This window comes from Camarhynchus parvulus, chromosome 2 (assembly GCF_901933205.1).
Source record: "Camarhynchus parvulus chromosome 2, STF_HiC, whole genome shotgun sequence".
NCBI lineage: Eukaryota > Metazoa > Chordata > Aves > Passeriformes > Thraupidae > Camarhynchus > Camarhynchus parvulus.
In genome coordinates, this window is record NC_044572.1 from 151369029 (window position 1) to 151394152 (window position 25124).

Consider the following 25124-nt stretch of genomic DNA (forward strand, 5'->3'; position numbering starts at 1 on the left):
CCCTGCAGTCACAGGGGCACAGAATATCCTGAGTTGAAAGGAGCTCCACGAGGATCACCAAGTCCAACTGTTAATTTGCCCGTACCGGGGTTGAACCTGCACCCGTGGCGTTATTAGCACTGCGCTCTGGCCAACTGATCTAATCTCAGTGCTGGGTGCTGAGGCGCTGGTGGGTGCTGGCTGCTGCTGGCACGGTGCTGGCACGCCGGGGCTGGTCCCCGTTAGCTGTTTCCTCTCCCCACACCCCCGTGACTCACCGTGCTTCCCCAGAGCAGCTGGCTCATCGCTTCCTGCGCCAGCCGTGCCCTGCGGTGCTGCCGCCGGGGCCTGGTTTTGGCTGTGCCGAGACCCCGCTGCCACTGGCTTACCCGTGCCTCTCCTCTCTTGCAGATGAGCGAGATCGTGTCCAGAAGAAAACCTTCACCAAATGGGTCAACAAGCACCTTATCAAGGTATGGGCACTGCCAGTCCAGCGAGCACCACTGCCCCAGTGCCCCCTGCCCCAAATCACCCCCAGCCACAGCCCCGTGTGCTGCTATGGCCGAGGACGTGGCCGTGGAGGGTCCCTGGTGCTGGTGCTCCTGCGCCACACCTCTGGCCAAGGCCTCTCAGCTGCCCTCCAGGTGGGATCTGCCCTCCAGGCGGGATCTGCCCTCCTGCTGCCCTCCCCGTATGCCAGGAGGGAACGGTGCCCTTGGCACCTGGGGATGTGTCCTGTGCCCTGATGCCCTCAGTCCTGTCCCAGCCCTCCAGTCCCCATTCCCTGGCCCAGGCAGAGTCCCACCTTGGCACCTGGCACGCCCTGGGACACGGCCCAGCCCCCCAATGTGTCCCTGACCCTGCAGTGCCACCGTGGTGCCACCACGCTCTGCCCATCCCAGGTCCCCTCTCAGCTCTCTCCTAACTGCTCTCTTCTCTCTGCCCTGCGCAGCACTGGCGACCAGAGGTAGGTCCTTCCTCTCTTTTTCTGTCTGTCTGTCCCACTGTGCTCTTCCTCTTTGCACACCCTGGGGCTGCCACTGTGGTAGGCAGTGGGTCTGAGCCCTTCCCGGTGGGTCTCTGCATGCCAGAGTGGTGCCAGAGTGGTGCCAGAGCAATGCCAGATCCTGCCTGGCACAGGGGGAGCTGCTGTGTGTGTCTGGGGGGATCGTGGCACTGGGGGCACCAGCTGCACTTGGGGCTGTGTATGTGAGCACCCGCTGCACTGGGGGGGTCACTGGGCACCCACCGGGGTGTTGGCTGGGTGGGAGGGGTGCTCAGCTGCCCCCAGCCCCCCTGGCAGGGTTGGGGGGTGCTCAGCTGCCCCCAGCCCCCCTGACACCGTGGCTGTCCCCACAGGCGACAGCGCCATGTCAACGATCTGTACGAGGACCTGCGGGACGGGCACAACCTCATCTCGCTGCTGGAGGTGCTGTCGGGTGACACCCTGGTAGGTGCCACTCTGCCCTGCCCCGCGCTGTGCCCACCTCGTGCTGGCACCCCTCCGCCGGCCGTCCTCCTCCTCCTCATCATCCTCGTCCTCCCCCTCGCTGCCTGCCTCTGTTCCCTCTCTTCCCGCTTGGCCGTCGGTCCGTCCCGGTGCCCCCGGAGTGCCCGCGCCCCCCGCCTCTAACCTCTCTTTGCTTTGGTGCCCTCTCTGCTTCCTGGCGCCGGCCCCCGGCCCACCGCCGCCTTTGCCTCCTCCTCCTCCTTCTTCCTCTCTCTGCTCCTCTCCGCTCGGCTCGGCTCGGCTCGGCCGGGGCAGCCCCGGGAGCGCGACGTCCTGCGGACCTTGCGGTTGGTGAGTGGTTCAGCCGTCAGTCGGCTCTCGGCACGGCCCCGCACGGCCCCGCACGGCCCCGGCGCTGTGGCAGCGGTGCCCAGCATGTCCCAGGACTGTCTGCATGCCAGTGCCCTGTGCCACGCCTGTCCCGGTGCCGCGCCAGGGCTCTGCTGCATGCTCTGCCTGTGCTGGTGCCCCCCGATGCCCAGGGCTCCGGGGGTGGGTTTCCCTGGGCCACAGCTCAGTGGCAGCAAGAGGGAAAAGTCATTTTCCACCCGCAGCATCCCTGGGAGCGATCCCAGCCTGCTGGGTGTCAGGATGGAGCTGGAATCGCTCCTGGCACCGCAGCCGGATGTGCTGCTGGCTCTGCGGGGTGGCTGGCGAGGGGTGGCACATGGCCACCAACTCCTGGGGTCTCACCCTAGGGCTGGCCCTGTCCTGAGCGGCTCTGGGTCCATGGTGGCCCCTTTCTGTGGGACCAGAGTGACCCTGCTCCGTGGCTGAGTGGGGTCCAGGGTGGCCCCTTTCTGTGGGACCAGAGTGACCCTGCTCCGTGGCTGAGTGGCACCAGGCGGTTCATGGAGTCCCCAGCTCTCCCGGCAGCCAAAGCTGGGCTCAGCTGGTGGAATTTGGCATTGCCGCGGGGCAGGAATGTGTGGGGCAGCACCCAGCGACCTCGGAACCCCCAAGTTTGGGGTCTCACCCCTCTTGGCAGTTCCTGGTCCTGCTGGGGGGACACTGGAGCGTGCTGGGGAGCTGCATGGCGAGGCACCACGGTGGCCGTGGGGGCAGCAGCGCTGTCAGGGCCGTGCTGCGCTGGCGCTGAGGCCAGTCCTGCCCGGACCCAGCCGCGCCATGGGGCCCCCGGCTCCCCCCGGGACGGCTCCGATGGTCCCGGTGCTGCCGGGCGGGGCGTGGGAACAGCCGGTGCCGCGGGGGGAGCTCGGGGAGCGTCCCCGCCCCTGCAGGGGCAAAGTGCGAGGGCGGTGCCGTGGGTGGGTGCCATCGGCATGTGCGGCGCTGCTGGGAGGGGCCGGCTGGCGCCGGGCTGGGGGCGGCCGCGGCGGCAGGACGGGCTGGTGGCGTCGTGTCGTGGTGTCACGGGGGGGCCGCGATGGCAGGACACAGCAGGGCTGTGTGGCCGCGCTCACCGCCCTCCTCCTCCTTTCCTCTCCCTCTCCCTCTCCCTCTCCCTCTCCCTCTCCTCTCCCCCAGCCCCGGGAGAAGGGCCGGATGCGCTTCCACAAGCTGCAGAATGTCCAGATTGCCCTCAACTACCTGAAGCACCGGCAGGTGAGGATGGGGAGGGACCCCCGGGATGCCCACAACCCCCGGGGCTGTGCCGGGCCGCCCCGTCCCTGAGCCACGTGTGTCCCGTGCTGCAGGTGAAGCTGGTGAACATCCGCAACGATGACATCGCCGACGGCAACCCCAAACTGACGCTGGGGCTCATCTGGACCATCATCCTCCACTTCCAGGTGAGTCCGGCGGGGTGGAGACGGGACAGTGGGACCGAGGGGCCAGGATTCGTGGGGCTGGGGGCCTCCCCGGACCGGTCTGGTCCCCCGTGGGGCAGCAGTGGTGTCACTGTGGCCATGCAGCGAGTGTCACCGTGCCAGTTTCCAGAGTAACAGCTGTGTCCTGGCAGATCTCAGACATCCAGGTGACCGGGCAGTCGGAGGACATGACAGCCAAGGAGAAGCTGCTGCTGTGGTCCCAGCGGATGGTGGAGGATTACCAGGGCCTGCGCTGCGACAACTTCACCACCAGCTGGCGGGACGGGCGCCTCTTCAACGCCATCATCCACCGGCACAGGTGGGTGCTGTGGTGGTGCCTGTGACCATGTGTGAGACCCTGAGACCCACACCATGGGCAGGCGTGTGCTCGGGGGGCAGCTGTGTCTGTGCTCATGGGGTGGCTCTGCCAATCCCATGCACGTGGGGCAGCTGTGCTGATCCTATATTCATGGGGCAGCTGTGTCTGTGCTCATGGGGTGGCTGTGCTGACCCCATGCTCACCAGGATGGCCTGTGCTGGTCCTGTGCTCATGGGGCACCCATGCCTGTGCTTATGGGACAGCCGTGCTGATCCTGTGCTCATGGGGCAGCTGTGCTGATCCTGTGTTCATGGGGCAGCCGTGCTGATCCTGTGTTCATGGGGCAGCTCTGCCAATCCCGTGCACATGGGGCAGCTGTGCTGATCCTATTTGGGGCCATGTGAGCACGTGCTCCTGACGAGTCCCAGCCCATTGACCGTGCCGGCAGTGCTGTGCCTGCTGTTGGCGTGCCGGGGCGGTGGCAGGCAGGTCCCCACGGGTCCTGCTGGGACCTCTGCGTGCTTTGGGGAGAGCAAATATGTGCCGGCCTGTGCCAGATGGGGGGAGGCACCTGCACTGTGCCATGTGCCAGCTGTGCCATGTGCCAGCTGTGCCATGTGCCAGCTGTGCCGTGCTCTGCGCCATGGCACTGCCACCCTGAGCTTGGCCCCACCATGGAGCCTCAAGGAGGACCCAAGGTGTCAACCCGACATGGGACTGGGGTGTCAGCCCCACAGGGAACTGGTCAGCCCGACAGGGGACTGGGGTGCCAGCCCCACAGGGAACTGGGGTGCCAGCACCACAGGGTATTGGGGTGTCAGCCCCACATGGGATTGGGGTGCCAGCCCCATGCAGGGTTGGGGTGCCCAGTTCACAGGACCTGGGGGCTCTGACTGTGCCAGGGTTCCCATTGGTGCCTGTGTGTTTCCCCAGCCCCTCCTGTCCCTGTGCTGGCTCTGGGGGTCTCCCCTGCCGCCCGTGCCCCTGGTGTGGGGTGTGGGGTGTAGGATGGTCGGGCAGGAGTTCAGGCAGAGGAGGCGACCCTGGCAGCCCCAGAAAGGGGGGGACCTGCCCTTCTCGGGGTTTTGGGGTCCCCAGAGCCCCAGTGACCCGTGCTGCCCCCCACCCACAGGCCAATGCTGATCGACATGAGCCGGGTGTACCGCCAGAGCAACCTGGAGAACCTGGACCAGGCCTTCACCGTGGCCGAGCGGGACCTGGGCGTGACGCGGCTGCTGGACCCCGAAGGTACGGGCTGGGGTCAGGGGTCCTGGGGGACAGGGGGTGGGTCCCAAGGGGATGATGATCCTGGAGGGTTGGGGGGCTCTGGGTGGGTCCCAAGGAGATGACGGTCCTAGGGGCTGTGAGTCCTGGGATGTCAGGGGTCTTGGGGGACAGGGGGTGTGTCCCAAGGGGATGATCCTGCAGGGTTTGGGGGCTCTGGGTGGGTCCCAAGGGGATGATGATCCTGCAGGGCTGGGGGGCTCTGGGTGGGTCCTGAGAGGATGATGGTCCCAGGGCTGTGGGTCCTGGGGTGTCAGAGCCCCTTCCCCCCCACCTGACCCCCTCCCTCCCGCAGACGTGGACGTGGCGCAGCCCGATGAGAAGTCCATCATCACCTACGTGTCCTCGCTGTATGACGCCATGCCACGTGTGCCCGAGGTGCAGGACGGCGTCAAGGCCAACGTGAGTTTGGGGTGCCGGGGGTCACCCTCTGCTGCCACCCCCTGGCATGTCACACCCGGCCCCACACGTGTCCCCTTGGGCAGGAGCTGCAGCTGCGCTGGCAAGGAGTACTACGAGGTGGTGACGGGGCTGCTGCAGTGGAGCCGGCAGCACTCGGCGCTCTTCGAGGAGCGGCGCCTCCCTGCCAGCTACGAGGAGATCGAGGTGAGGCCGGCGGGGACAGGAGCAGCACTGCTGGCCTGGCATGGGCACGGGGATGGGCACAGAGACAGGGACAGGGACGGTGCTGCTGGCCTGGCATGGGCACGGGGATGGGCACAGACACAGGGACAGGGGCGGCTGCTGGCCTGGCATGGGCACGGGGATGGGCACAGACACAGGGACAGGGACGGTGCTGCTGGCCTGGCATGGGCACGGGGATGGGCACAGACACAGGGACAGGGACGGTGCTGCTGGCCTGGCATGGGCACAGGGATGGGCACAGACACAGGGACAGGGATGGTGCTGCTGGCCTGGCATGGGCACAGGGATGGGCACAGACACAGGGACAGGGACAGTGCTGCTGGCCTGGCATGGGCACAGACACAGGGACAGGGATGGTGCTGCTGGCCTGGCATGGGCACAGGGATGGGCACAGACACAGGGACAGGGACGGTGCTGCTGGCCTGGCTGGGCAGACAGGAAGGGTGGCTGCTGGTGGATGGGGTGGGAGGGGGTTCTGGAGCGGGAAACAGGGGTTGCTATCCGGGGAGCCACTGGTAGCAGGGGCAGTGTGTGGCAGAATCCTACTGTGGCCCCACCATGGGTGGCTCATGCCCAGTGAGGGGTGCCAGCTGACCACAGCCCCACCGAGGGAGGCTCATGCCCAGTGTGGCAGCTCCCGTGGCAGCACAGGGCCAGCTGTGCCATGCCATGAGTCACCACGAGACCTGGGTATGGCTGTGGCGCTGAGCCCCTCCGGTGCCAGCCTGGGGGTCTGCAGGGTTCGGGGATCAGAGCCCCGACAGAGCCGGGTGCCCCATGAAGGGGGGGCCCTGTGACTCACCCCGCCTGGCTGTGCCGTGAGTCACCGCTGGCAAAGCCCAGCACGGCCGCTTCCTTCCCGCCGGCTCTGCACGCATGGAAAATTGCAGGCTGGGCAGGGCGGGTACTTGGGGAGGGGGCAGCAGCTCGGGCTGGGGGTCCCCGCTCAGCCGTGCCCCCCCCGGCAGATCCTCTGGCGCCAGTTCCTCAAGTTCAAGGAGACGGAGCTGCCGGCTCGGGAGGCCGACAAGAACCGCTCCAAAGCCATCTTCCAGGCGCTGGAGGTACCGGCCGAGGGCTGCGGCGGGGCTGGGAGGGGCTCTGGGGCGGCGGTCCTGGGTGCTCGGGGTCCCGAGGGGTGGGGGGCCTGAGGGGGAGACCCTGGGGATCTCGGGTCCTGAGGGGTGGGGGTCCCAGGGTGCCAGGGGTCCCGGGGTGTGAGGGGTCTTGGGGGTGTGGGGTGGGTCCCAAGGGGATGGTGGTCCTGCAGGGTTGGGGGGGTGGGTCCCGAGGGGATGATGGTCCCAGGGTCCCGGGGGTCCCGCGGCAGTGCCCGGCGCGCCCCTTCGGGCCGTGTGTGACACTCGGGCTGTGCAGGGCGCGGTGCAGTCGGGCCAGCTGAAGGTGCCCCCCGGGTACCACCCCCTGGACGTGGAGAAGGAGTGGGGGCGGCTGCACGTCGCCGTGCTGGAGCGGGAGAAGCTGCTGCGGGCTGAGTTCGAGAGGCGAGTTCGGGGGGGCCGGCAGGGCCGCGCTGGCATCCACGCCCCCGTGCCGCTGCCAAACCGCGGGGTTGGGCCCGGGCGGGGTGTCCCGGCCCCCGAGGGGAACCGCAGGGCTGTGAGTCACCGCTCCTGCTGGGAAACCTCTGCGGCCGGCCTGGAGCGCGGCACGGCTCGGCTCGGCTCGGCTCGGCTCGGCAGCAGCGGGGACAGCGGGGATGGGGCTGGGATTGGGAATGGGATGGGGGCAGGATGGGGATTGAAATGAGATGGGAAGTGGGGGATTGGGGTTGAGGTTGGAAGTGGGAATAGGGATGGGAAAAGGAAGATGGGGGTGGCAGGGGCATTGGGGTTGAGGTTGGAAGTGGGATGGGAAAAGGAAGATGGGGACTGGGGGGGATTGCGGTTGAGGTTGGAAGTGGGATGGGGATGGGAAGATGGGGATGAGGGGGATTGGGAGCAGGATGGGGAGCAGGACAACAGGATGCAGCACGGGACAGGACCCATGCCATGCATGACCAGGACAGCTGCCCTTGAGCAGGACCTGGTCTGTGCTGACCGTGTCCCTCTGTGTGACCCTCTGTGTGTCCCCGCAGGCTGGAGCGGCTGCAGCGCGTGGTCACCAAGCTGCAGATGGAGTCCGGGCTCTGCGAGGAGCAGCTGAACCAGGCGGATGCTCTGCTGCAGGCAGTGAGTGCCGGTGGCCCCGGGCCGGGGGGACAGCCCCGGCCGTGCCCTCGCCGTGGTGGCCTCACCGTCCCTGCCCCGCAGGACGTGCGCGCTGCTGGCGGCCGGGAAGGCACCGCAGAAGGCGGCAGAGGTGGAGAGGGACCTGGACAAGGCGGATGCCATGATCCGGCTGCTCTTCAACGACGTGCAGACCCTCAAGGACGGGCGGCACCCGCAGGGCGAGCAGATGTACCGTCGGTACGGGCGCTGTGGGGGTCCCCACAGCTCGTCCCCATGGCCCTGTGCCCCCAGAGCCCTCCTTGTCCTTCCTGCCCCCCAAAGCCCTTTGTGTCCCCTGTGTCCCCCGTGTCCCCCATGTCCTCCATGCTGCCCATGCCTGCCATGTGCCCCATGCTCCTGCACCCCCAGCCATCCCCGTGACCCCCAAAACCCTGCAAAGCCTCCTGTGACCCCCATGTCCCCTATGTCCCCTGTACCCCTCAAAGGCCCCCATACTCTCCCCAAGAGCCCCCTGTGACCCCTGTGCTCCCCAAAGCTCCTCATGCCCCCAAACCCTCTCATATCCCCAAACTCCCCATGTTCCCTGTACCCCCCTGCAACCCCTGTGCACCCCAAAGCTCCTCATGCCCCCAAACTCTCTCATATCCCCAAACTCCCTGTGTTCCCTGTACCCCCCTGCAACCCCTGTGCACCCCAAATTTCCTCATGCCCCCAAACTCCCCATGTTCCCTGTACCCCTTTGACACCCCCGTGCACCCCCGATCTTCCCCTGCCCCCAGAGCCCCCCACGGCCCCTGTGCCCCACCAACACGTCCCTCCCCGCAGCGTGTACCGCCTGCACGAGCGCCTGGTGTCCATCCGCACCGAGTACAACCTGCGCCTCAAGTCGGGGGCGCCGGTGACAGCGGTGACGTCTGTGGCGGTGACATCGGCGCAGCAGCGGCGCCCGGAGCCCGACGAGGCTCCCCTGCGCTACCTGCAGGAGCTGCTGGCCTGGGTGGAGGAGAACCAGCGGCGAGTGGCCACGGCCGAGTGGGGCGCTGACCTGCCCACCGTGGAGACACACCTGGGCGCCCACCGCGGGCTGCACCGCGCCATCGAGGAGTTCCGGGCCAAGGTGGAGCGGGCGCGGGCTGATGAGGTGAGACCCTGGGTGCTGGGGAGTGCCTGGGCCTGGGGGTGACAGGGTGAGACCCCTGGGTGCTGGGGGTGACAGGGTGAGACCCTGCAGGGTGCTGGGGGTGACAGGGTGAGACCCTGGGTGCTGGGGACCTCCTGGTTTTGGGGGTGACAGGGTGAGGTCCTGCAGGGTGCTGGGGGTGACAGGGTGAGACCCTGGGTGCTGGGGATCCCCAGGTCCTGGGGGTGACAGGGTGAGACCCCTGCATGCTGGGGACCTCCTGGTTTTGGGGGTGACAGGGTGAGGTCCTGCAGGGTGCTGGGGATCCCCAGGTCCTGGGCGTCCTCTGGGGCTGTCCCCGCTCTGCTTCAAGGCGTCCCCCCCGTGCTGTTGTCCCCTCCCCTACTCATGAGCATTTCCTGGGGCTGCCTTTGTTCTGTGCCTCGGGGTCCCTGAACTCTGGAGCCCCCAAGGTCCTGGGGTACCCCCGGAGGGTGGGGGGCACTGTGCCCCAAGGGCGTCCCCGCAGCCCCTGCACCGCTGGTGCCCTGCCCTCCCCATGAGTGCCCTGCCGCTCCCTTTGTGGGGTGCGGGGGGTACCTGGGGTGGGGGTCCTGAGCTGATGGTGTCCCCTGCAGAGCCAGCTGTCCCCCGGCCCCAGCGGCGCCTACCGGGAGTGCCTGGGCAAGCTGGAGCTGCAGTACGCCAAGCTGCTGGTGAGCCCCGAGGGGTGCGCAGGGATGGGGCAGGCGTGGGGGGCCTGTGGGGCCTGGGGGGACAGGGGGGTGTGTGACATGAGGGGGCAATGCTGGTGGGGTGTGAGATGGGGGGACCTGGTAGGGGTGTGTGACCTGATGGAGGAAGGTGTGACAGGAGGGGGGACAATGGTGGGGGGTTGTACTGGGGATGAGTCTGGGGAGGTTGTGGGGAGGAGGATGGGGAGATGGGGGGCAGGAGAAAGACGCAGGACATGGGGAGAAGTGGGGAGGAAGATGTAGGACATGGGAGATGGGGGGCAGGAGAAGGACGCAGGACATGGGGAGATGTGGGGAGGAAGATGTAGGACATGGGGAGATGTGGGGAGGAAGATGTAGGACATGGGGAGATGGGGGGCAGGAGAAAGATGCAGGACATGGGGGGAAGTGGGGAGGAGAATGAGGGGGGACAGGGTGTGCAGGGGGCAGCCCTGTGGGGTGAGGCTGTGCAGGGCAGGGACACAGCTGCAAACCACCCCCTGTGCCCCCCCAGAACTCCTCCAAGTCACGGCTGTGGCACCTGGAGAGCCTCCACGGCTTCGTCAGCGCCGCCACCAAGGAGCTGCTGTGGCTGAGCGAGCGTGAGGAGGAGGAGGTGGCCTTCGACTGGAGCCACAACAACCCCGCCATGGCGGCCAAGAAGGAGAGTTACTCGGTACGGGCACGGCGGGTGATGCCTGGGCACAGGCACGGGGGTGGGCACGGACACGGACATGGGGATGGGCACAGACACAACATAGGGATGGGCGTGGAATGAACACAGGCACAGGGATGGGCATGGACGTGGACATGGGGGTGGACACAACATGGGCACGGGGATGGACACAGACACAACATGGGTACAGAAATGGGCATGGACACAGGCATAGGCACAAGGATGGACACAGACACGGATGCAGGGATGGATGTGGATGTGGACACAGAGATGAGCATAGCTGGACATGGACGTGCATGTGAGCAGACATGCATGGAGGGCACAGCTGCTCCATGTGGACACATCCATGGACACACACACACACACACACACACACACACACACACACACACTCGTGCCATCCCCACACACAGAGACATGACGGCTGTGTCCTGTGGTGCCCTCCCTGCTCTGCAGCACTGAGCCCCATGTACCCCCCACAGCCAGAGCCCCCATAACCCTCTGAGCACCCCCAGAGCCCCCTTGCACACACAGCCCCGGCTGTAACCATCACACAGAGCTGTGCACACGTGTGTGAGCCCTGAATCCACCCCAGCCTTACACACGTGTGTGAGCCCTGAACCAACCCCTGGCTGTGCACACGAGTGTGAGCCCTGAATCCCGCCATCCACCCCAGCCTTACACACGAGTGTGAGCCCTGACTGAACCCCCCTGCCCTGCACACGAGTGTGAGCTCTGACTGAACCCCTCTGCCCTGCACACGAGTGTGAGCCCTGACTGAACCCCTCTGCCCTGCACACGAGTGTGAGCTCTGACTGAACCCCCCTGCCCTGCACATGAGTGTGAGCTCTGACTGAACCCCCCTGCCCTGCACACGAGTGTGAGCCCTGACTGAACCCCCCCTGCCCTGCACACGAGTGTGAGCCCTGACCAAACCCACCAGCCTTATACACATGTGTGAGCCCTGACCCCTCCTGGTGCTACACACGAGTGTGAGCCCTGACCAAACCCCCTGGCCTTACACACGAGTGTGAGCCCTGAATCCCCCCATCCCCCTGGCCCTGCACACGAGTGTGAGCCCCAAACCTCCCCCTATCCCCCGGGCCGTGCACACGAGTGTGAGCCCTGATTGAACCCCCCTGTCCGTGCACACGAGTGTGAGTCCTGCCCGTGCCCCCGCCGCAGGCGCTGATGCGGGAGCTGGAGCTGCGGGAGCGGCGGATCCAGGAGCTGCGGACCTCGGGGGAGCGGCTGCTGCGGGAGGAGCACCCCGGGGCGCAGACCCTGGAGGTGGGCGTGGGGCTGGGGGCAAATGGTGGGCATGAGAGGGGCTGGGGGGCTTCAGGGGCTGGGGGATCTGGAGGGGGCCGGGGGGTCTCAGTGACCTTGGGGGAACTGGAGGGGTTGGGAGAATCTGAGGGGCACCTTGGGGCCTTGGGGGGTTGGGGAGGGGGTTCAGGAGGGTCTTGGCATTGGGGGTCACTGGTGTGGGGTGCGGTGGGCACTGGGGTCAGCAGTGTGGGCTGAAGTGGTCACTGGGGGTCACTGGTGTGGCTGCCTGTAGCAATGTGGGGTACAGGTGTGGGTGCAGGTCAGGTGAGGCTGCAGGTCAGGTGTAGCTGCAGGCCCCTGTAGCGGTGCAGATGTGGGTGTGGGTGCAGGTGAGGCCACAGGCGAGGCTGCAGGTCAGGTGAGGGTACAGGTGTGGCTGCAGGCCCCTGCAGTGGTGCAGGTGAGGGTACAGGTGAGGCTGCAGGTCAGGTGTGGCTGCAGGCCCCTGCAGCGGCACAGGTGAGGGTACAGGTGTGGCTGCAGGTCAGGTGAGGGTACAGGTGTGGCTGCAGGCCCCTGCAGCGGTGCAGGTGAGGGTACAGGTGTGTGGCTGGCCTCAGCGTGCCAGGTGCCCCCCCGGTGTCCCCCCCGCTCCCCCCAGGCGTTCCTGGCGGCGCTGCAGACCCAGTGGAGCTGGATGCTGCAGCTCTGCTGCTGCATCGAGACCCACCTGAAGGAGAACACCAACTACTTCCAGGTACGGGGGCAGGTGCCAGGGCGGGGCTGGGAGTGGGAGGGAGGGCGTGACCCCCAATTCTGACCCCTGGCCCCCCCAGTTCTTCGCCGAGGTGCGGGAGGCCGAGGAGCTGCTGCGCAAGACGGAGGAGACGATGCGGCGCAAGTTCAGCTGCGACCGCGGCACCACGGCCACGCGCCTCGAGGACCTGCTGCAGGACCTGGCGGTGAGGGCACCCCTGAGGCCCCCAGGGGGACCCCCGGACCCCGGGGAGACCCCCAGGGTGACCCTCCCAGATCTGCAGGGTCACCCTGCTGCATGACCTTGTATTGAGGACAGGTGGCAGCCCAGGGGACTGCCCGAGTGGAGCCCCCCAAGATCCTCAGGGGGACACCTGCAGGGTGACCCCAGCCCCATGGCAGCCCCAGTCTCACCCCATGGGCAGGGTGACCCCAGCCCCATGGCAGCCCCAGGCTGACCCCACGGGCAGGGTGACCCCAGCCTCTGGTGACTCTGTGGTGGCAGCCCCCCTAGGATGGCCCCCAAAATCAGCATCCCACAGCAGCCCCTGCAGTGTCAGCTGCAGAGTGCTGGGGTGCCCACCCCACTGCAGCCCCTGGGGTGACCCCAACACGTCCATTGCTGCAACAGACCGGGTGACCCCCCTGCCTCGTATTCCTGACCCCTCCCCAACCTCCCAGGACCCCCCCAAAATCCCAAGAGCTCCCAAAACCTTTGGGATCTCCTGACATTTCTGAGCTCTCTCAAAAAAGCTGGTACCTCCCTAAAATTCTGATGCCCCCTCAACACCGTGGGGCACCCCAAATCCTCAGGTGTCCCAAACGTGCCCCCACAGGAGCAGAAGGAGCAGCTGGCGGAGCTGGGGGCGCAGCTGGGGGCTCTGTCCCGCCGTGCCAGGACCATCGTGCAGCTGAAGCCGCGCAGCCCCTCGACGCCCCTGCAGGGCCGGCCCCCCATCCAGGCCGTCTGCGACTACAAGCAAATGGAGGTGAGGGGGACACGAGGCTGGGATTGGGGTTGGTCCCCCTGGGGAGGCCGTGAGGGGATGTGGGGCAATGTGGGGGGTCCAGCGCCCCGCTCTGATGCTGCCCCAGCCCCATGGGGGGGACACAGGAGAACCTCCACTCTGGTCTGACACCACCCTGGGGGACAAGGGGACACATGGGGGACCTCCCACCCTTCTCTCACACTGCCCCAGCCCCATGGGGGGGACACAAGGGACCCCCCACCCAGACTGAGACCACACCAGGCCCGTAGGGAAATATGGGGATGCACTGGGGAATATCAGGGGGGACAGTGGGGAATATCAGGGGGGACAGTGGGGAATATGGGGGAACACACTAGGGAATATTGGGGGGACACTGGGGAATGTGGGAGGACAGTGGGGAATATGGGGGTGCACTGGGGAATATTGGAGCACACTGGGGAATATCAGGGGGGACACTGGGGAATAAGGGGGGACACTAAGGAACATGGGAGAGGCAGAGATGGACACAAGGGCCGCACCCCACCCTGACCCCCTGCCCCACAGGTGACCGTGCACAAGAACGACACGTGTGCCCTGGTGAACCACGCGCAGCCGCAGCAGTGGCGGGTGCTGAGTGCCGCCGGCAGCGAGGCCGTCGTGCCCTCGGTCTGCTTCCTCCTGCCACCCCCCAACAAGGAGGCTCTGGACTCTGTGCACAGGTGGGGACAGTGACCCTGCACCCCCCCGGGTGTCCCCCCTGTGTGCCCCCCTCTAACTCCGCGTCCCCACAGGCTGGAGGCCGCCCACCAGCAGCTGCTGGGGCTGTGGCAGCAGCTGCACCAGGACCTGCGCAGCCTCCGCGCCTGGCAGTACCTGACCCGGGACATCCAGCAGATCCACTCCTGGACCCACATCACGGTGAGTTCCCGGGGGTCCCGGAGCCACACGGGGGTCCCGGGGGTCCCAGCGGGGGCTGACGCAGCCGTGCCCCCCCAGTTCCGCACGCTGCCGGCCGAGGAGGTGCGCCAGGTGCTGTCCAGCCTGGAGAGGCACTACCAGGAGTTCCTGCGGGACAGCCAGGACTCGCAGAGCTTCCAGCCCGACGACCGGCTGCAGGTGGAGCGCGACTACAACGCCTGCACGCACAAGTACGAGCTGCTGCTGCGGAGCCAGGAGAAAGGTGGGTGCGCCCTCTCTGCCCCCTCTGAAAGGTGGGGGTGCCCAGGGTTTCCCCAGGTCCTTGGGGTGACCTGCAGGTCCTTGTGGTGTCCCTGGGGTATCGCCATGGTGCTGAGCTGCTCCAGTCTCCCCTCTCCTCATGTTGGCTCCTGGGGTGTCCCCAGGGTGCTGAGCCATCCCTGCATCCCCCTTTCCCACCATGGGTCCCCGTGTTGTCCGCACAGTCTGAGCCATCCCCATGTCCCCTCTCCATGCTGTGGGTCCCCAGGGTGTCCCCATGGCACTGAGCCATCCCGGTGTCACTGCGGGTCCCTGTGGTGTCCCCGTGGTGTCCCAGGGCACTGAGCCATCCCCGCTGTCCCCGCAGGAGAGCAGGACGAGTCTCTGTGCAAGAGCTACATCTCACAGCTGAAGGACATCCGGCTGCAGCTGGAGAGCTGCGAGAGCCGCACCGTGCACCGCCTGCGCCTGCCCCTCAAGGCCGACCCCCTGCGCGAGTGCGCCCAGCGCCAGGCCGAGCAGCAGGTGTGGGACTCGTGTGGGAGCCCGGGGAACTGCCTCAGGGGTTCCCCGACATGTGGGAGCCCGGGGAACTGCCCCAGTACATCCCCGACATGTGGGAGCCCGGGAACTGCCCCAGTGCATCCCCCACATGTGGGAGCCCGGGGAACTGCCCCAGTGCATCCCCCACATGTGGGAGCCCAGGGAACTGCCCCAGTGCATCCCCGATGTGTGGGAGTTTAGGGGAACTGCCCCAGTGCATCCCCCACATGTGGGAGCCCAGGGAACTGCCCCAGTGCATCCCCGATGTGTGGGAGTTTAGGGAACTGCCCCAGTGCATCCCCCACGTGTGGGAGCCCAGGGAACTGCCCCAGTGCATCCCCGACATGTGGGAGCCCAGGGAACTGCCCCAGTGCATCCCCCACATGTGATAGCCCAGGGAACTGCCCCAGTGCATCCCCCACATGTGGGAGCCCAGGGAACTGCCCCAGTGCATCCCCCACGTGTGGGAGCCCAGGGAACTGCCCCAGTGCATCCCCCACGTGTGGGGGACCAGGGAACTGCCCCAGTGCATCCCCCACGTGTGGGAGCCCAGGGAACTGCCCCAGTGCATCCCCCACGTGTGGGGGACCAGGGAACTGCCCCAGTGCATCCCCCACGTGTGGGGCACCAGGGAACTGCCCCAGTGCATCCCCCACATGTGATAGCCCAGAGAACTGCCCCAGTGCATCCCCGATGTGTGAGAGCCCAGGGAACTGCCCCAGTGCATCCCTGACATGTGGGAGCCCAGGGAACTGCCCCAGTGCATCCCCCACATGTGGGGACCAGGGAACTGCCCCAGTGCATCCCCCCAGGATCCTCAGGGTGACACCTCCAGGGTGACCCCAGGGTGACTCCAGCCCTGTGACACACGTGTGACACATGTAGTGCACACAGATGGGCCTGGGGGAAGGGTTTGGGTTGGAAAAGCCCTCAGAGCCCACTGAGCCCACCTGAGGCCACCCCTGAGCTTGTCCCCAAGTGATCCACACGGCTGTAAGGTCTCCCCAGGGGTGGCACTCCGTCCCTGCCCTGGGCAGCTTGGCAGGGCTGGAGAGCCCCTCCAGGAGGAGTTTTCCCAAAATCCCTCCTCAGCCTCCCCTGCCCACCTGCACCGATGGGCTGCAGAGCCTTCCCCTGCTGCTCTCCTCCTGGGGTCCAAGAGGAGGGGAGCATTCGGTCGGGTTTGGGACTGAGGGACTCCTTCCCTGCAGCAAACACACCTGGAGCTGGAGGGCATCCAGAAGAACCTGGCCAAAGTCAGCGAGAAGACGGAGCAGGTGCTGGCGCAGCCGGAGCAGGCAGGCTCGGCCCCCGTGCTGCGCTCCGAGCTGGAGGTCACCCTGCGCAAGATGGAGCAGGTGTACAGCCTGTCCAGCATCTACCTGGAGAAGTGAGTGGGCCCTGGCACCTGGAAACAAGCCTGGGCACCTGGGGGGCTGTGGGGAGTCTGGGGAGAGCCAGCATGCCTTTCTCTTTCTTTTCCTTCCCTCTTCTCTTCATTTTGTGTCTCTTTGCCCTTTTTTCACTTTTTCCCTTTTATCCTTTTTTACTTTTCCCTTTTTTCCTTTTATCCTTTTTTTTCCCTTTTCCCCTTTTTTCCCTTTTTTCCTTTTTCCCTTTTTTTTCATTTTCCCCTTTATCCTTTTCCCCCTTTTTTTTCCTTTTCCCCTTTTCATCCCTTTCCCTTTTCTTCCTTTTTCCCTTTTTTTCATTTCCCCTTTTTTCCTTTTGCCCTTTTTTCCTTTTTTCCTTTTTCTTTGTTTTTCCCCCTTTTTTCCTTTTCCCCTTTTCTTCCCTTTTCCCCACTTTTTTTTTCTTTTCCCCTTTTCTTCCCTTTCCCTTTTCTTCCTTTTTCCCTTTTTTTCATTTCCCCTTTTTTCCTTTTGCCCTTTTTTCCTTTTTTCCTTTTCTTTTGTTTTCCCCCCTTTTTTTCCCTTTTCCTTTTTTTTCCTTTTCCCCTTTTCTTCCCTTTCCCCTTTTTTTTTCCTTTTCCCCTTTTCTTCCCTTTCCCCCCTTTTTTTTCCTTTTCCCCTTTTCTTCCCTTTCCCCCCTTTTTTTTCCTTTTTCCCCTTTTCTTCCCTTTCCCCCCTTTTTATTTCCTTTTCCCCTTTTCTTCCCTTTCCCTTTTCTTCCTTTTTCCCTTTTTTTTCATTTTCCCATTTTTCCTTTTCCCCTTTTCTTCCTTTTTCCCTTTTCTTCTTTTTTTTCCTTTTTTTCTTTTCCCATTTTTCCTTTTTTTTTCCTTTTTTCCATTTTCTCTTTTTTCCTTTTTCCTTTTTCCTTTTTTTTCTTTTCCTTTTTCCCTTTTTTCCCTTTTTCTCCTTTTTCCCTTTTTCTTTCCTTTCCCCCTTTTTTTTTCTTTTTCCTTTTTCCCTTTTTCCCTTTCCCCCTTTTTATCCTTTCCCTTTTTCTTTTTTTCCTTTCCCCCTTTTTCTTCCTTTCCACCTTTTTTCCTTTTTCCCTTTTCCTTCCCTTCTGGGTCTTTGGTGCCGCTCTTGCTGAGCTGCCCACTCCCATCCTGATCCCGGCTGATCCATCCTTCTCCCACCTCGTCCCGCTCCCATCCTGATCCCGGCTGATCCATCCTTCTCCCACCTCGTCCCGCTCCCGGCTGATCCCGCTCCTGGCGGATCCCAGTCGATCCCAATCCTGCTCCCATCCTGATCCCGGCTGATCCATCCTTCTCCCACCCTGTCCCGCTCCCGCCCCGTCCCGGCTGATCCCGCTCCTGGCGGAGCCCGGTCGATCCCAATCCCGCTCCCGGCTGATCCCAGCTGATTCCACCCCTGTGCCGCAGGCTGAAGACCATTGGGCTGGTGATCCGGAGCACGCAGGGGGCTGAGGAGCTGCTCCGCAAGTACGAGGAGCAGCTGAAGGACGTGCAGGCAGTGCCGGCCGACCTGGCTGAGCTGGAGGCCAGCAAGGCTGAGCTCAAGGTACCGGGGGCTCTGGGGGTGCCAAGGGGAGCCGGGGGGTGGCTTGGGGACACCGCGGCCGGCCCTGACCAGCGCCCATCTGCCACAGCGGCTGCGGGCACAGGCCGAGGGGCACCAGCCCTTCTTCAGCACGCTGGAGACCGACCTGGGCAAGGCCAAGGACGTCAACGAGCGGATGGTGCGCGGGCACAGCGAGCGGGACGTGGACCTGGAGCGGTACCGGGAGCGGGTGCAGCAGCTGCTGGAGCGCTGGCAGGCCGTGCTGGCCCAGGCCGACCTGCGGCAGCGCGAGCTGGACCAGCTGGGCCGCCAGCTGGGCTACTACCGGCAGAGCTGTGACGCGCTGCGCCAGTGGATCCGCGATGCCCGGCAGCGCCAGGAGGCCATCCAGGCCGTGCCCATCACCGACAGCCAGGCCGTGCGCGAGCAGCTGCTGCAGGAGAAGGTAGGGCTGGCCGTGGGGCAAGGTAGGGCTGGCTGTGGGGCACGGTAGGGCTGGCCGTGGGGCAAGGTAGGGCTGGCCGTGGGGCAAGGCAGGGCTGCCTGTGGGGCAAGGTAGGGCTGGCCATGGGGCAAGGTAGGGCTGGCCGTGGGGCAAGGCAGGGCTGCCTGTGGGGCAAGGTAGGGCCGGCCGTGGGGCAAGGTAGGGCTGCCTGTGGGGCAAGGTAGGGCCGGCCGTGGGGCAAGGCAGGGCTGGCCATGGGGCAAGGGATGCTCCTGGGCATCCCCAATGGGGTAAGGGCTGCTCCCACCATCCCCAGTGGGGCAAGGGGTGCTCCCAGCCATCCCAGCAGGGTGAGGGGTATGCCTGGCCATCTCCAGTGGGGCAAGGTGTGCTCCTGGGCATCCCCAGCAGGGTGAGGGGTGTGCCTGGGTATCCCCAGCAGGGTCTGGAGTGTGCCTGGCCAACGCCAATGGGGCAAGGGGTGCTCTCGGCCATGCCCAGCGGGGTGAGGGTTGTGCCTGGGCATCCCCAATGGGGCAAGGGGTGCTCCTGGGCATCCTCAGCAGGGTGAGGGGAGCTCCTGGCCATTCCCAGCCATGCAGGGCAAGGGGTGCTCTTGGCCATCCCTGGCCATGGTGGGGTGAAGTGTGCTCTTGGGTGGCCACGGGGTGCCCGGCTCACCCACACATGTCTCCCCAGAAACTGCTGGAGGAGTGTGAGCAGCACAAGGAGAAGGTGGAGGAGTGCCAGCGCTATGCCAAGCAGTACATCGACGCCATCAAGGTGGGCCTGGGGGGCTGGGGAGGCAGCACAGTGTCCCGCAGGGGGTGGGCTCACAGCACTGTGGCCAGGGGTAGCAGAGCTTTGATCACTCTCTCCTCATCAGGACTACGAGTTGCAACTGGTGAGCTTCAAGGCACAGGTGGAGCCGGTGGCATCACCAGCCAAGAAGCCCAAAGTGCAGTCGGCGTCTGACAGCATCATCCAGGAGGTGAGGGAGGGGTCTCTCTGCCACTGGCCGGGGGTGCCCTGCAGCTCCTGGGGCCTGGCTGCTCACTGAAGGGGTGGATTTGGGGCTGTGGCACGTGGTTGTGCAGCCCCATCATTGCTGGGGTACTGGCGGGCAAGCTCCCTTCTCTCGTGCTGACCCCCTGTCTCCACAGTACGTGGACCTGCGGACACAGTACAGTGAGCTGACCACGCTCACCACCCAGTACATCAAGTTCATCACCGAGACACTGCGGCGGCTGGAGGACGAGGAGGTAGGGAGTGGTGCAGGGCGGCATGGCCAGCTGTGTGACCAAAAGCAGCGCAGTTCACGGGGTCCCTGGCCCCATCACTAACACCTGCCCACGGCCATGACTCCAGCCCTGTCACTGGTAGTAGCTCACGTCCATGACTCTGGCCCCATCACTAACGCCGGCCCATGGCTGTGACTCCAGCCCTGGCCCCATCACTAACAGCAGCCCATGGCTGTGACTCCAGCCCTTCCCCATCACTAACAGCAGCCCATGGCTGTGACTCCAGCCCTTCCCCATCACTAACATTGGCCCGTGGCTGTGACTCCAGCCCTAGCCCCATCACTAACACTGGCCCATGGCTGTGATTCCAGCCCTGGCCCCATCACTAACAGCAGCCCATGGCTGTGACTCCAGCCCTGGCCCCATCACTAGCAGCAGCCCGTGGCTGTGATTCCAGCTCTGGCCCCATCACTAACACTGGCCCATGGTTGTGACTCCAGCCCTGGCCCCATCACTAACACTGGCCCGTGGCTGTGATTCCAGCCCTGGCCCCATCACTAACATTGGCCCGTGGCTGTGATTCCAGCCCTGGCCCCATCACTAACAGCAGCCCGTGGCTGTGACTCCAGCCCTGGCCCCATCACTAACAGCAGCCCATGGCTGTGGCTCCAGACCCATGACTAATACTGGCCCATGGCCATGACTCCGGCCCTATCACTGATACTGGCCCATGGCCTCTAACTCCTGCTCCCTGCTGGGCTCCTGGGAGCAAGGCTGCTGGCTCTGCGTACAGGGGGTCTCTGAGCCAAGCTGGCTCTGGGCACTGGGGGCTCTGGTGTGACTGGTAGGAGGCACTTCCCAGATACACGTCGTGCAGTCAGCACCTGCCTGCGCATGCTGCTGTGCTGGGCGCTGGCCCGCGGGGTCTGGCGCGGGGTAACCTCTCTAACTCTTGGTTTCTGCCCTTGGAGCCGCTTTGCCAGTGCTTTTTCTTGGGGAATATTTGTGTTGGTGGGGATCTAATGGAGGGTAAAAAACCAGGATGACTCTGGCAGCCGTGCACCAGGTACTCACTCTGCGCATGCCCTCTCCCCGCGGCACCCTCTGCCTGCCCCACGGCTCACCCTCTCCTCCTCGCCCTCCTCCACGTCTGTGCTGCTCTGGGACCAGGGTCCGGTGTGGGGTCTGGCTCCCCTGCATGCGCTGCCTGTGCCTGGGCCCTGCGGAGCGTGCAGCTGCCTCCCTCACGGTGCATGTGGTGCGCCAGCTGCGTTGGCCCTTTGGCAGACCCTGCTCCCAGTTGCCTGGAGAGGGCTGGGAGGGGTTTGAACCAGCTGAACCTCTCTCTCCTGTCGAGGCTTTCCCGGCAGGGAAGGCTCTGCTGGCACCGCCCTCGCACCGCTCCCCTCTCTTCTGCTCCCAGTGCTCCGGCCGTCTCTCTCCTTTCCCCACGGCGGGGGCTGTCTGTGCCAGCCCCCTCGCAGGGGGAGCCAGGGTGGTGATGTGCACGCTGCTCGCATCGTCTTCATCGCTTGGGTTCCTCTCGCTCTCTGTCCCTTCTCTCTGGAGCGTGGCTTCCTGCGCTGCTGTCTGGCTCCTGTTGCCTGTCTGCCTGTGCTGTCGTGTGTCCTCTGTCGTGCCACACATCTTCTGGAAGCTGGCGTCACCGGCTCGTGCGGTGGCCCAGGGGCCGAAGCCATTCCACGCGCATCTGCCACCCCTCCACTGTCTCGGCAGCGTGCGGCTGGGCCAGCATCGATTCCACGGCGCGATCGCATCCCTTGTGATTTGTCTCTCTCTCCCCTCTCTGTCCCCTGCACCCTCTTTCCCCTCCAGAAAGCCGCCGAGAAGCTGAAAGAGGAGGAGAGGAAGCGGCTGGCGGAGGTGGAGGCGCAGCTGGAGAAGCAGCGGCAGCTGGCCGAGGCCCACGCCAAAGCCAAGGCACAGGCGGAGGCGGAGGCGCGGGAGCTGCAGCTCCGCATGCAGGAGGAGGTCACCCGGCGGGAGGTGGTGGCCGTGGATGCCGAGCAGCAGAAGCAGAACATCCAGCAGGAGCTGATGCAGCTGCGGCAGAACTCGGACCACCAGATCAAGTCCAAGGTGAAGCTGATCGAGGAGGCCGAATACAACCGCAAGAAAGTGGAGGAGGAGATCCGCCTCATCCGCCTGCAGCTGGAGAGCACCGAGAAGCAGCGGGAGAGCGCAGAGACAGAGCTGCAGGAGCTGCGGGCGCGTGCCGAAGATGCCGAACGGCAGAAGCGGCAGGCGCAGGAGGAGGCCGAGCGCCTGCGCCGGCAGGTGAAGGAGGAGAGCCAGAAGAAGCGGGAGGCGGAGGAGGAGCTGAAGCGCAAGGTGCAGGCTGAGCGCGAAGCGGCCCGGGAGAAGCAGAAGGCAGTGGCAGACCTGGAGCAGCTGCGGCTGCAGGCGGAGGAGGCTGAGCGACGCATGCGGCAGGCAGAGGCCGAGAAGGACCGGCAGATCCAGGTGGCCCAGGAGGTGGCCCAGCGCAGCGCTGAGGCCGAGCTGCAGAGCAAGAGGCTCTCTTTCGCCGAGAAGACGGCGCAGCTGGAGCTGTCACTGCAGCAGGAGCACGATGTGGTGGCCCAGCTGCAGGAGGAGGCCGAGCGGCTGAAGAGGCAGCAGCTGGAGGCCGAGCGCTCACGGGAGGAGGCTGAGAAGGAGCTGGAGCGCTGGAGGCAGAAGGCCAACGAGGCGCTGCGCCTGCGGCTGCAGGCCGAAGAGGTGGCCCACAAGAAGTCGCTGGCGCAGGAGGAGGCCGAGAAGCAGAAGGAGGATGCAGAGCGTGAGGCCCGCAAGCGCGCCAAGGCAGAGGAGGTTGCCGTGCGGCAGAAGGAGCTGGCGGAGGAAGAGCTGGAAAAGCAGCGGGAGCTGGCAGAGGGCACAGCCCAGCAGAAGCTGGCAGCAGAGCAGGAGCTGATTCGGCTGAAGGCGGAGATGGAGAATGGGGAGCAGCAGCGCCTGCTCCTGGAGGAAGAGCTCTCGCGGTTGAAGGGCGAGGTAAACGAGGCCATCCAGAGGAGGAAAGAGCTGGAGGAGGAGCTGGCCAAGCTGCGGGCAGAGATGGAGGTCCTGCTGGAGAGCAAGGCCAAGACAGAGGAGGAGTCGCGCTCCAGCAGCGAGAAGTCCAAGCAGCGGCTGGAGGCGGAGGCCAACAAGCTGCGGGAGCTGGCCGAGGAGGCCGCCCGCCTGCGCGCCCTCTCCGAGGAGGCTAAGCGGCAGCGGCAGCTGGCAGAGGACGAGGCCACCCGGCAGCGGGCCGAGGCCGAGCGCATCCTGAAGGAGAAGCTGGCGGCCATCAACGAGGCCTCACGGCTGAAGGCGGAGGCAGAGATCGCGCTGAAGGAGAAGGAGGCGGAGAACGAGCGGCTGCGGCGGCTGGCAGAGGATGAGGCCTACCAGCGCAAGCTGCTGGAGGAGCAGGCGGCCCAACACAAGCAGGACATCGAGGAGAAGATTGCCCTGCTGAAGCGCTCCTCCGAGAGCGAGCTGGAGAGGCAGAAGGGGCTCGTGGAGGATACGCTGCGGCAGCGGCGGCAGGTGGAGGAGGAGATCCGTGCCCTCAAGGCCAGCTTCGAGAGGGCCTCAGCTGGCAAGAGCGAGCTGGAGCGGGAGCTGAACCGCATCCGTGGGGAGGCAGAGGAGGTGCAGCGCAGCCGGGAGCAGGCGGAGCGGGAGGCTGAGCGGCAGCGGGCGCTGGCGCTGGAGGAGGAGGGCCGCCGGCGCGAGGCTGAAGAAAAGGTGCAGGCCATCCTGGCGGCCGAGGAGGAGGCCGGACGGCAGCGGCGGCTGGCCCTGGAGGAGGTGGAGCGGCTGCGGGCCATGGTGGAGGAGGCGCGGCGGCAGAAGGAACTGGCGGAGAAGGAGTCGGAGCGGCAGATCCAGCTGGCACGGGAGGCGGCGCAGAAGCGGATTGCAGCCGAGGAGAAGGCGCACCTGGCTGCCGTACAGCAGAAGGAGCAGGAGCTGCTGCAGACGCGCCAGCAGGAGCAGAGCCTCCTGGACCGGCTGCGCGAGGAGGCTGAGCGGGCCCGGCGGGCGGCTGAGGAGGCTGAGTTTGCCCGTGGCAAGGCTGAGCAGGACGCCAGCTTGTCCCGGCAGCGCGTGGAGGAGGCCGAGCGGCTGAAGCAGCGGGCAGAGGAGGAGGCGCAGGCCAAGGCAGAGGCGCAGGCGGATGCAGAGAAGCTGCGGAAGGAGGCTGAGCTGGAGGCAGCAAAACGGGCGCAGGCAGAGCAGGCAGCCCTGAGGCAGAAGCAGCTGGCCGATGCTGAGATGGAGAAGCACAAGAAGTTTGCCGAGCAGACGCTGCGGCAGAAGGCGCAAGTGGAGCAGGAGCTGACCAAGGTGAAGTTGCAGCTGGATGAGACAGACCACCAGAAGGGCATCCTGGATGAGGAGCTGCAGCGGCTGAAGGAGGAGGTGACAGACGCCGTCCGGCAGAAGGCCCAGGTGGAGGAGGAACTCTTCAAGGTCCGGGTGCAGATGGAGGAGCTGGCCAAGCTGAAGAGTCGCATCGAGGAGGAGAACAAGGCGCTGATCCTCAAGGACAAGGACAACACGCAGAAGTTCCTCGCGGAGGAGGCAGAGAAGATGAAGCAGGTGGCAGAGGAGGTGGCCCGGCTGAGCGTGGAGGCGCAGGAGGCTGCCCGCATGCGGCAGCTGGCTGAGGATGACCTGACGCAGCAGCGGGCGCTGGCAGAGAAGATGCTGAAGGAGAAGATGCAGGCGGTGCAGGAGGCCACGCGGCTGCGGGCCGAGGCTGAAATGCTGCAGAAGCAGAAGGATCTGGCGCAGGAACATGCCAAGAAGCTGCAGGAGGACAAGGAGCAGATGCAGCAGCGCCTGGCTGAGGAGACCGAGGGCTTCCAGAAGACGCTGGAGGCTGAGCGCCGGCGGCAGCTGGACATCACGGCTGAGGCTGAGCGCCTCAAGCTGCAGGTGGCAGAGATGAGCATGGCCCAGGCCAAGGCCGAGGAGGAAGCCAAGCGGTTCAAAAAGCAGGCGGAGGAGATCAGTGAGAGGCTGCATGAGACTGAGCTGGCCACACAGGAGAAGATGACGATGGTGCACACCCTGGAGATCCAGCGGCACCAGAGCGATGAGGATGCCGAAAAGCTGCGGAAGGCCATCGCTGACCTGGAGAAGGAGAAGGAGAAGCTGAAACAGGAGGCAGCGCTGCTGCAGCAGAAGGCAGAGGAGGTACTGGGCTGCGGGTTCCCCTTAGTGGCGGTGGTACACAGGGAGGCTGTCCCTCTTCCCAGCCAGCCCACACCATCCCTGGGCCGGTCCCCAAGGACCATCACTGGGGATGGTGGGGCTGGACCCCTGTGCAGGTCAGGGATGTGTGCAGAGTTGTAGGCGGTGGAGCAAACCCCTCAGGCAGCGTCGGAGCAGGACTCCAAACCCCTGGAGCCATGGAGGTGGGATCTCCACCTCCTGGGCTGACTCTTCCACCCTGTGGCATGTCCTGCCGTGTTCCTCTCTGTGCCCAGCTCCCAGCCTGAGTGCTGGGGGTTCCCTTGTGTCCTTCCCCTGGTC

The 25124-nt window shown here is 65.3% G+C and overlaps 1 protein-coding gene across 1 annotated transcript in view; it reads left to right on the forward strand.

Annotated features, from left to right (window-relative positions):
- Nucleotides 1–25124, forward strand: part of PLEC (plectin) — a 78630-nt gene that overhangs the window by 2065 nt on the left and 51441 nt on the right. The window contains 33 exon segments of the mRNA XM_030964884.1: nt 391–452; nt 932–946; nt 1339–1429; nt 2978–3055; nt 3148–3240; nt 3411–3577; nt 4710–4825; nt 5157–5263; nt 5347–5367; nt 5369–5467; nt 6475–6570; nt 6884–7011; nt 7605–7698; nt 7780–7788; nt 7790–7935; nt 8524–8839; nt 9457–9534; nt 10067–10228; nt 11414–11518; nt 12162–12257; nt 12337–12462; nt 13093–13245; nt 13789–13943; nt 14016–14142; nt 14221–14404; nt 14771–14928; nt 16158–16336; nt 17744–17882; nt 17971–18327; nt 19027–19110; nt 19214–19318; nt 19491–19589; nt 21405–24785. Coding sequence (XP_030820744.1) covers nt 391–452; nt 932–946; nt 1339–1429; nt 2978–3055; nt 3148–3240; nt 3411–3577; nt 4710–4825; nt 5157–5263; nt 5347–5367; nt 5369–5467; nt 6475–6570; nt 6884–7011; nt 7605–7698; nt 7780–7788; nt 7790–7935; nt 8524–8839; nt 9457–9534; nt 10067–10228; nt 11414–11518; nt 12162–12257; nt 12337–12462; nt 13093–13245; nt 13789–13943; nt 14016–14142; nt 14221–14404; nt 14771–14928; nt 16158–16336; nt 17744–17882; nt 17971–18327; nt 19027–19110; nt 19214–19318; nt 19491–19589; nt 21405–24785 — 7326 coding nt within the window.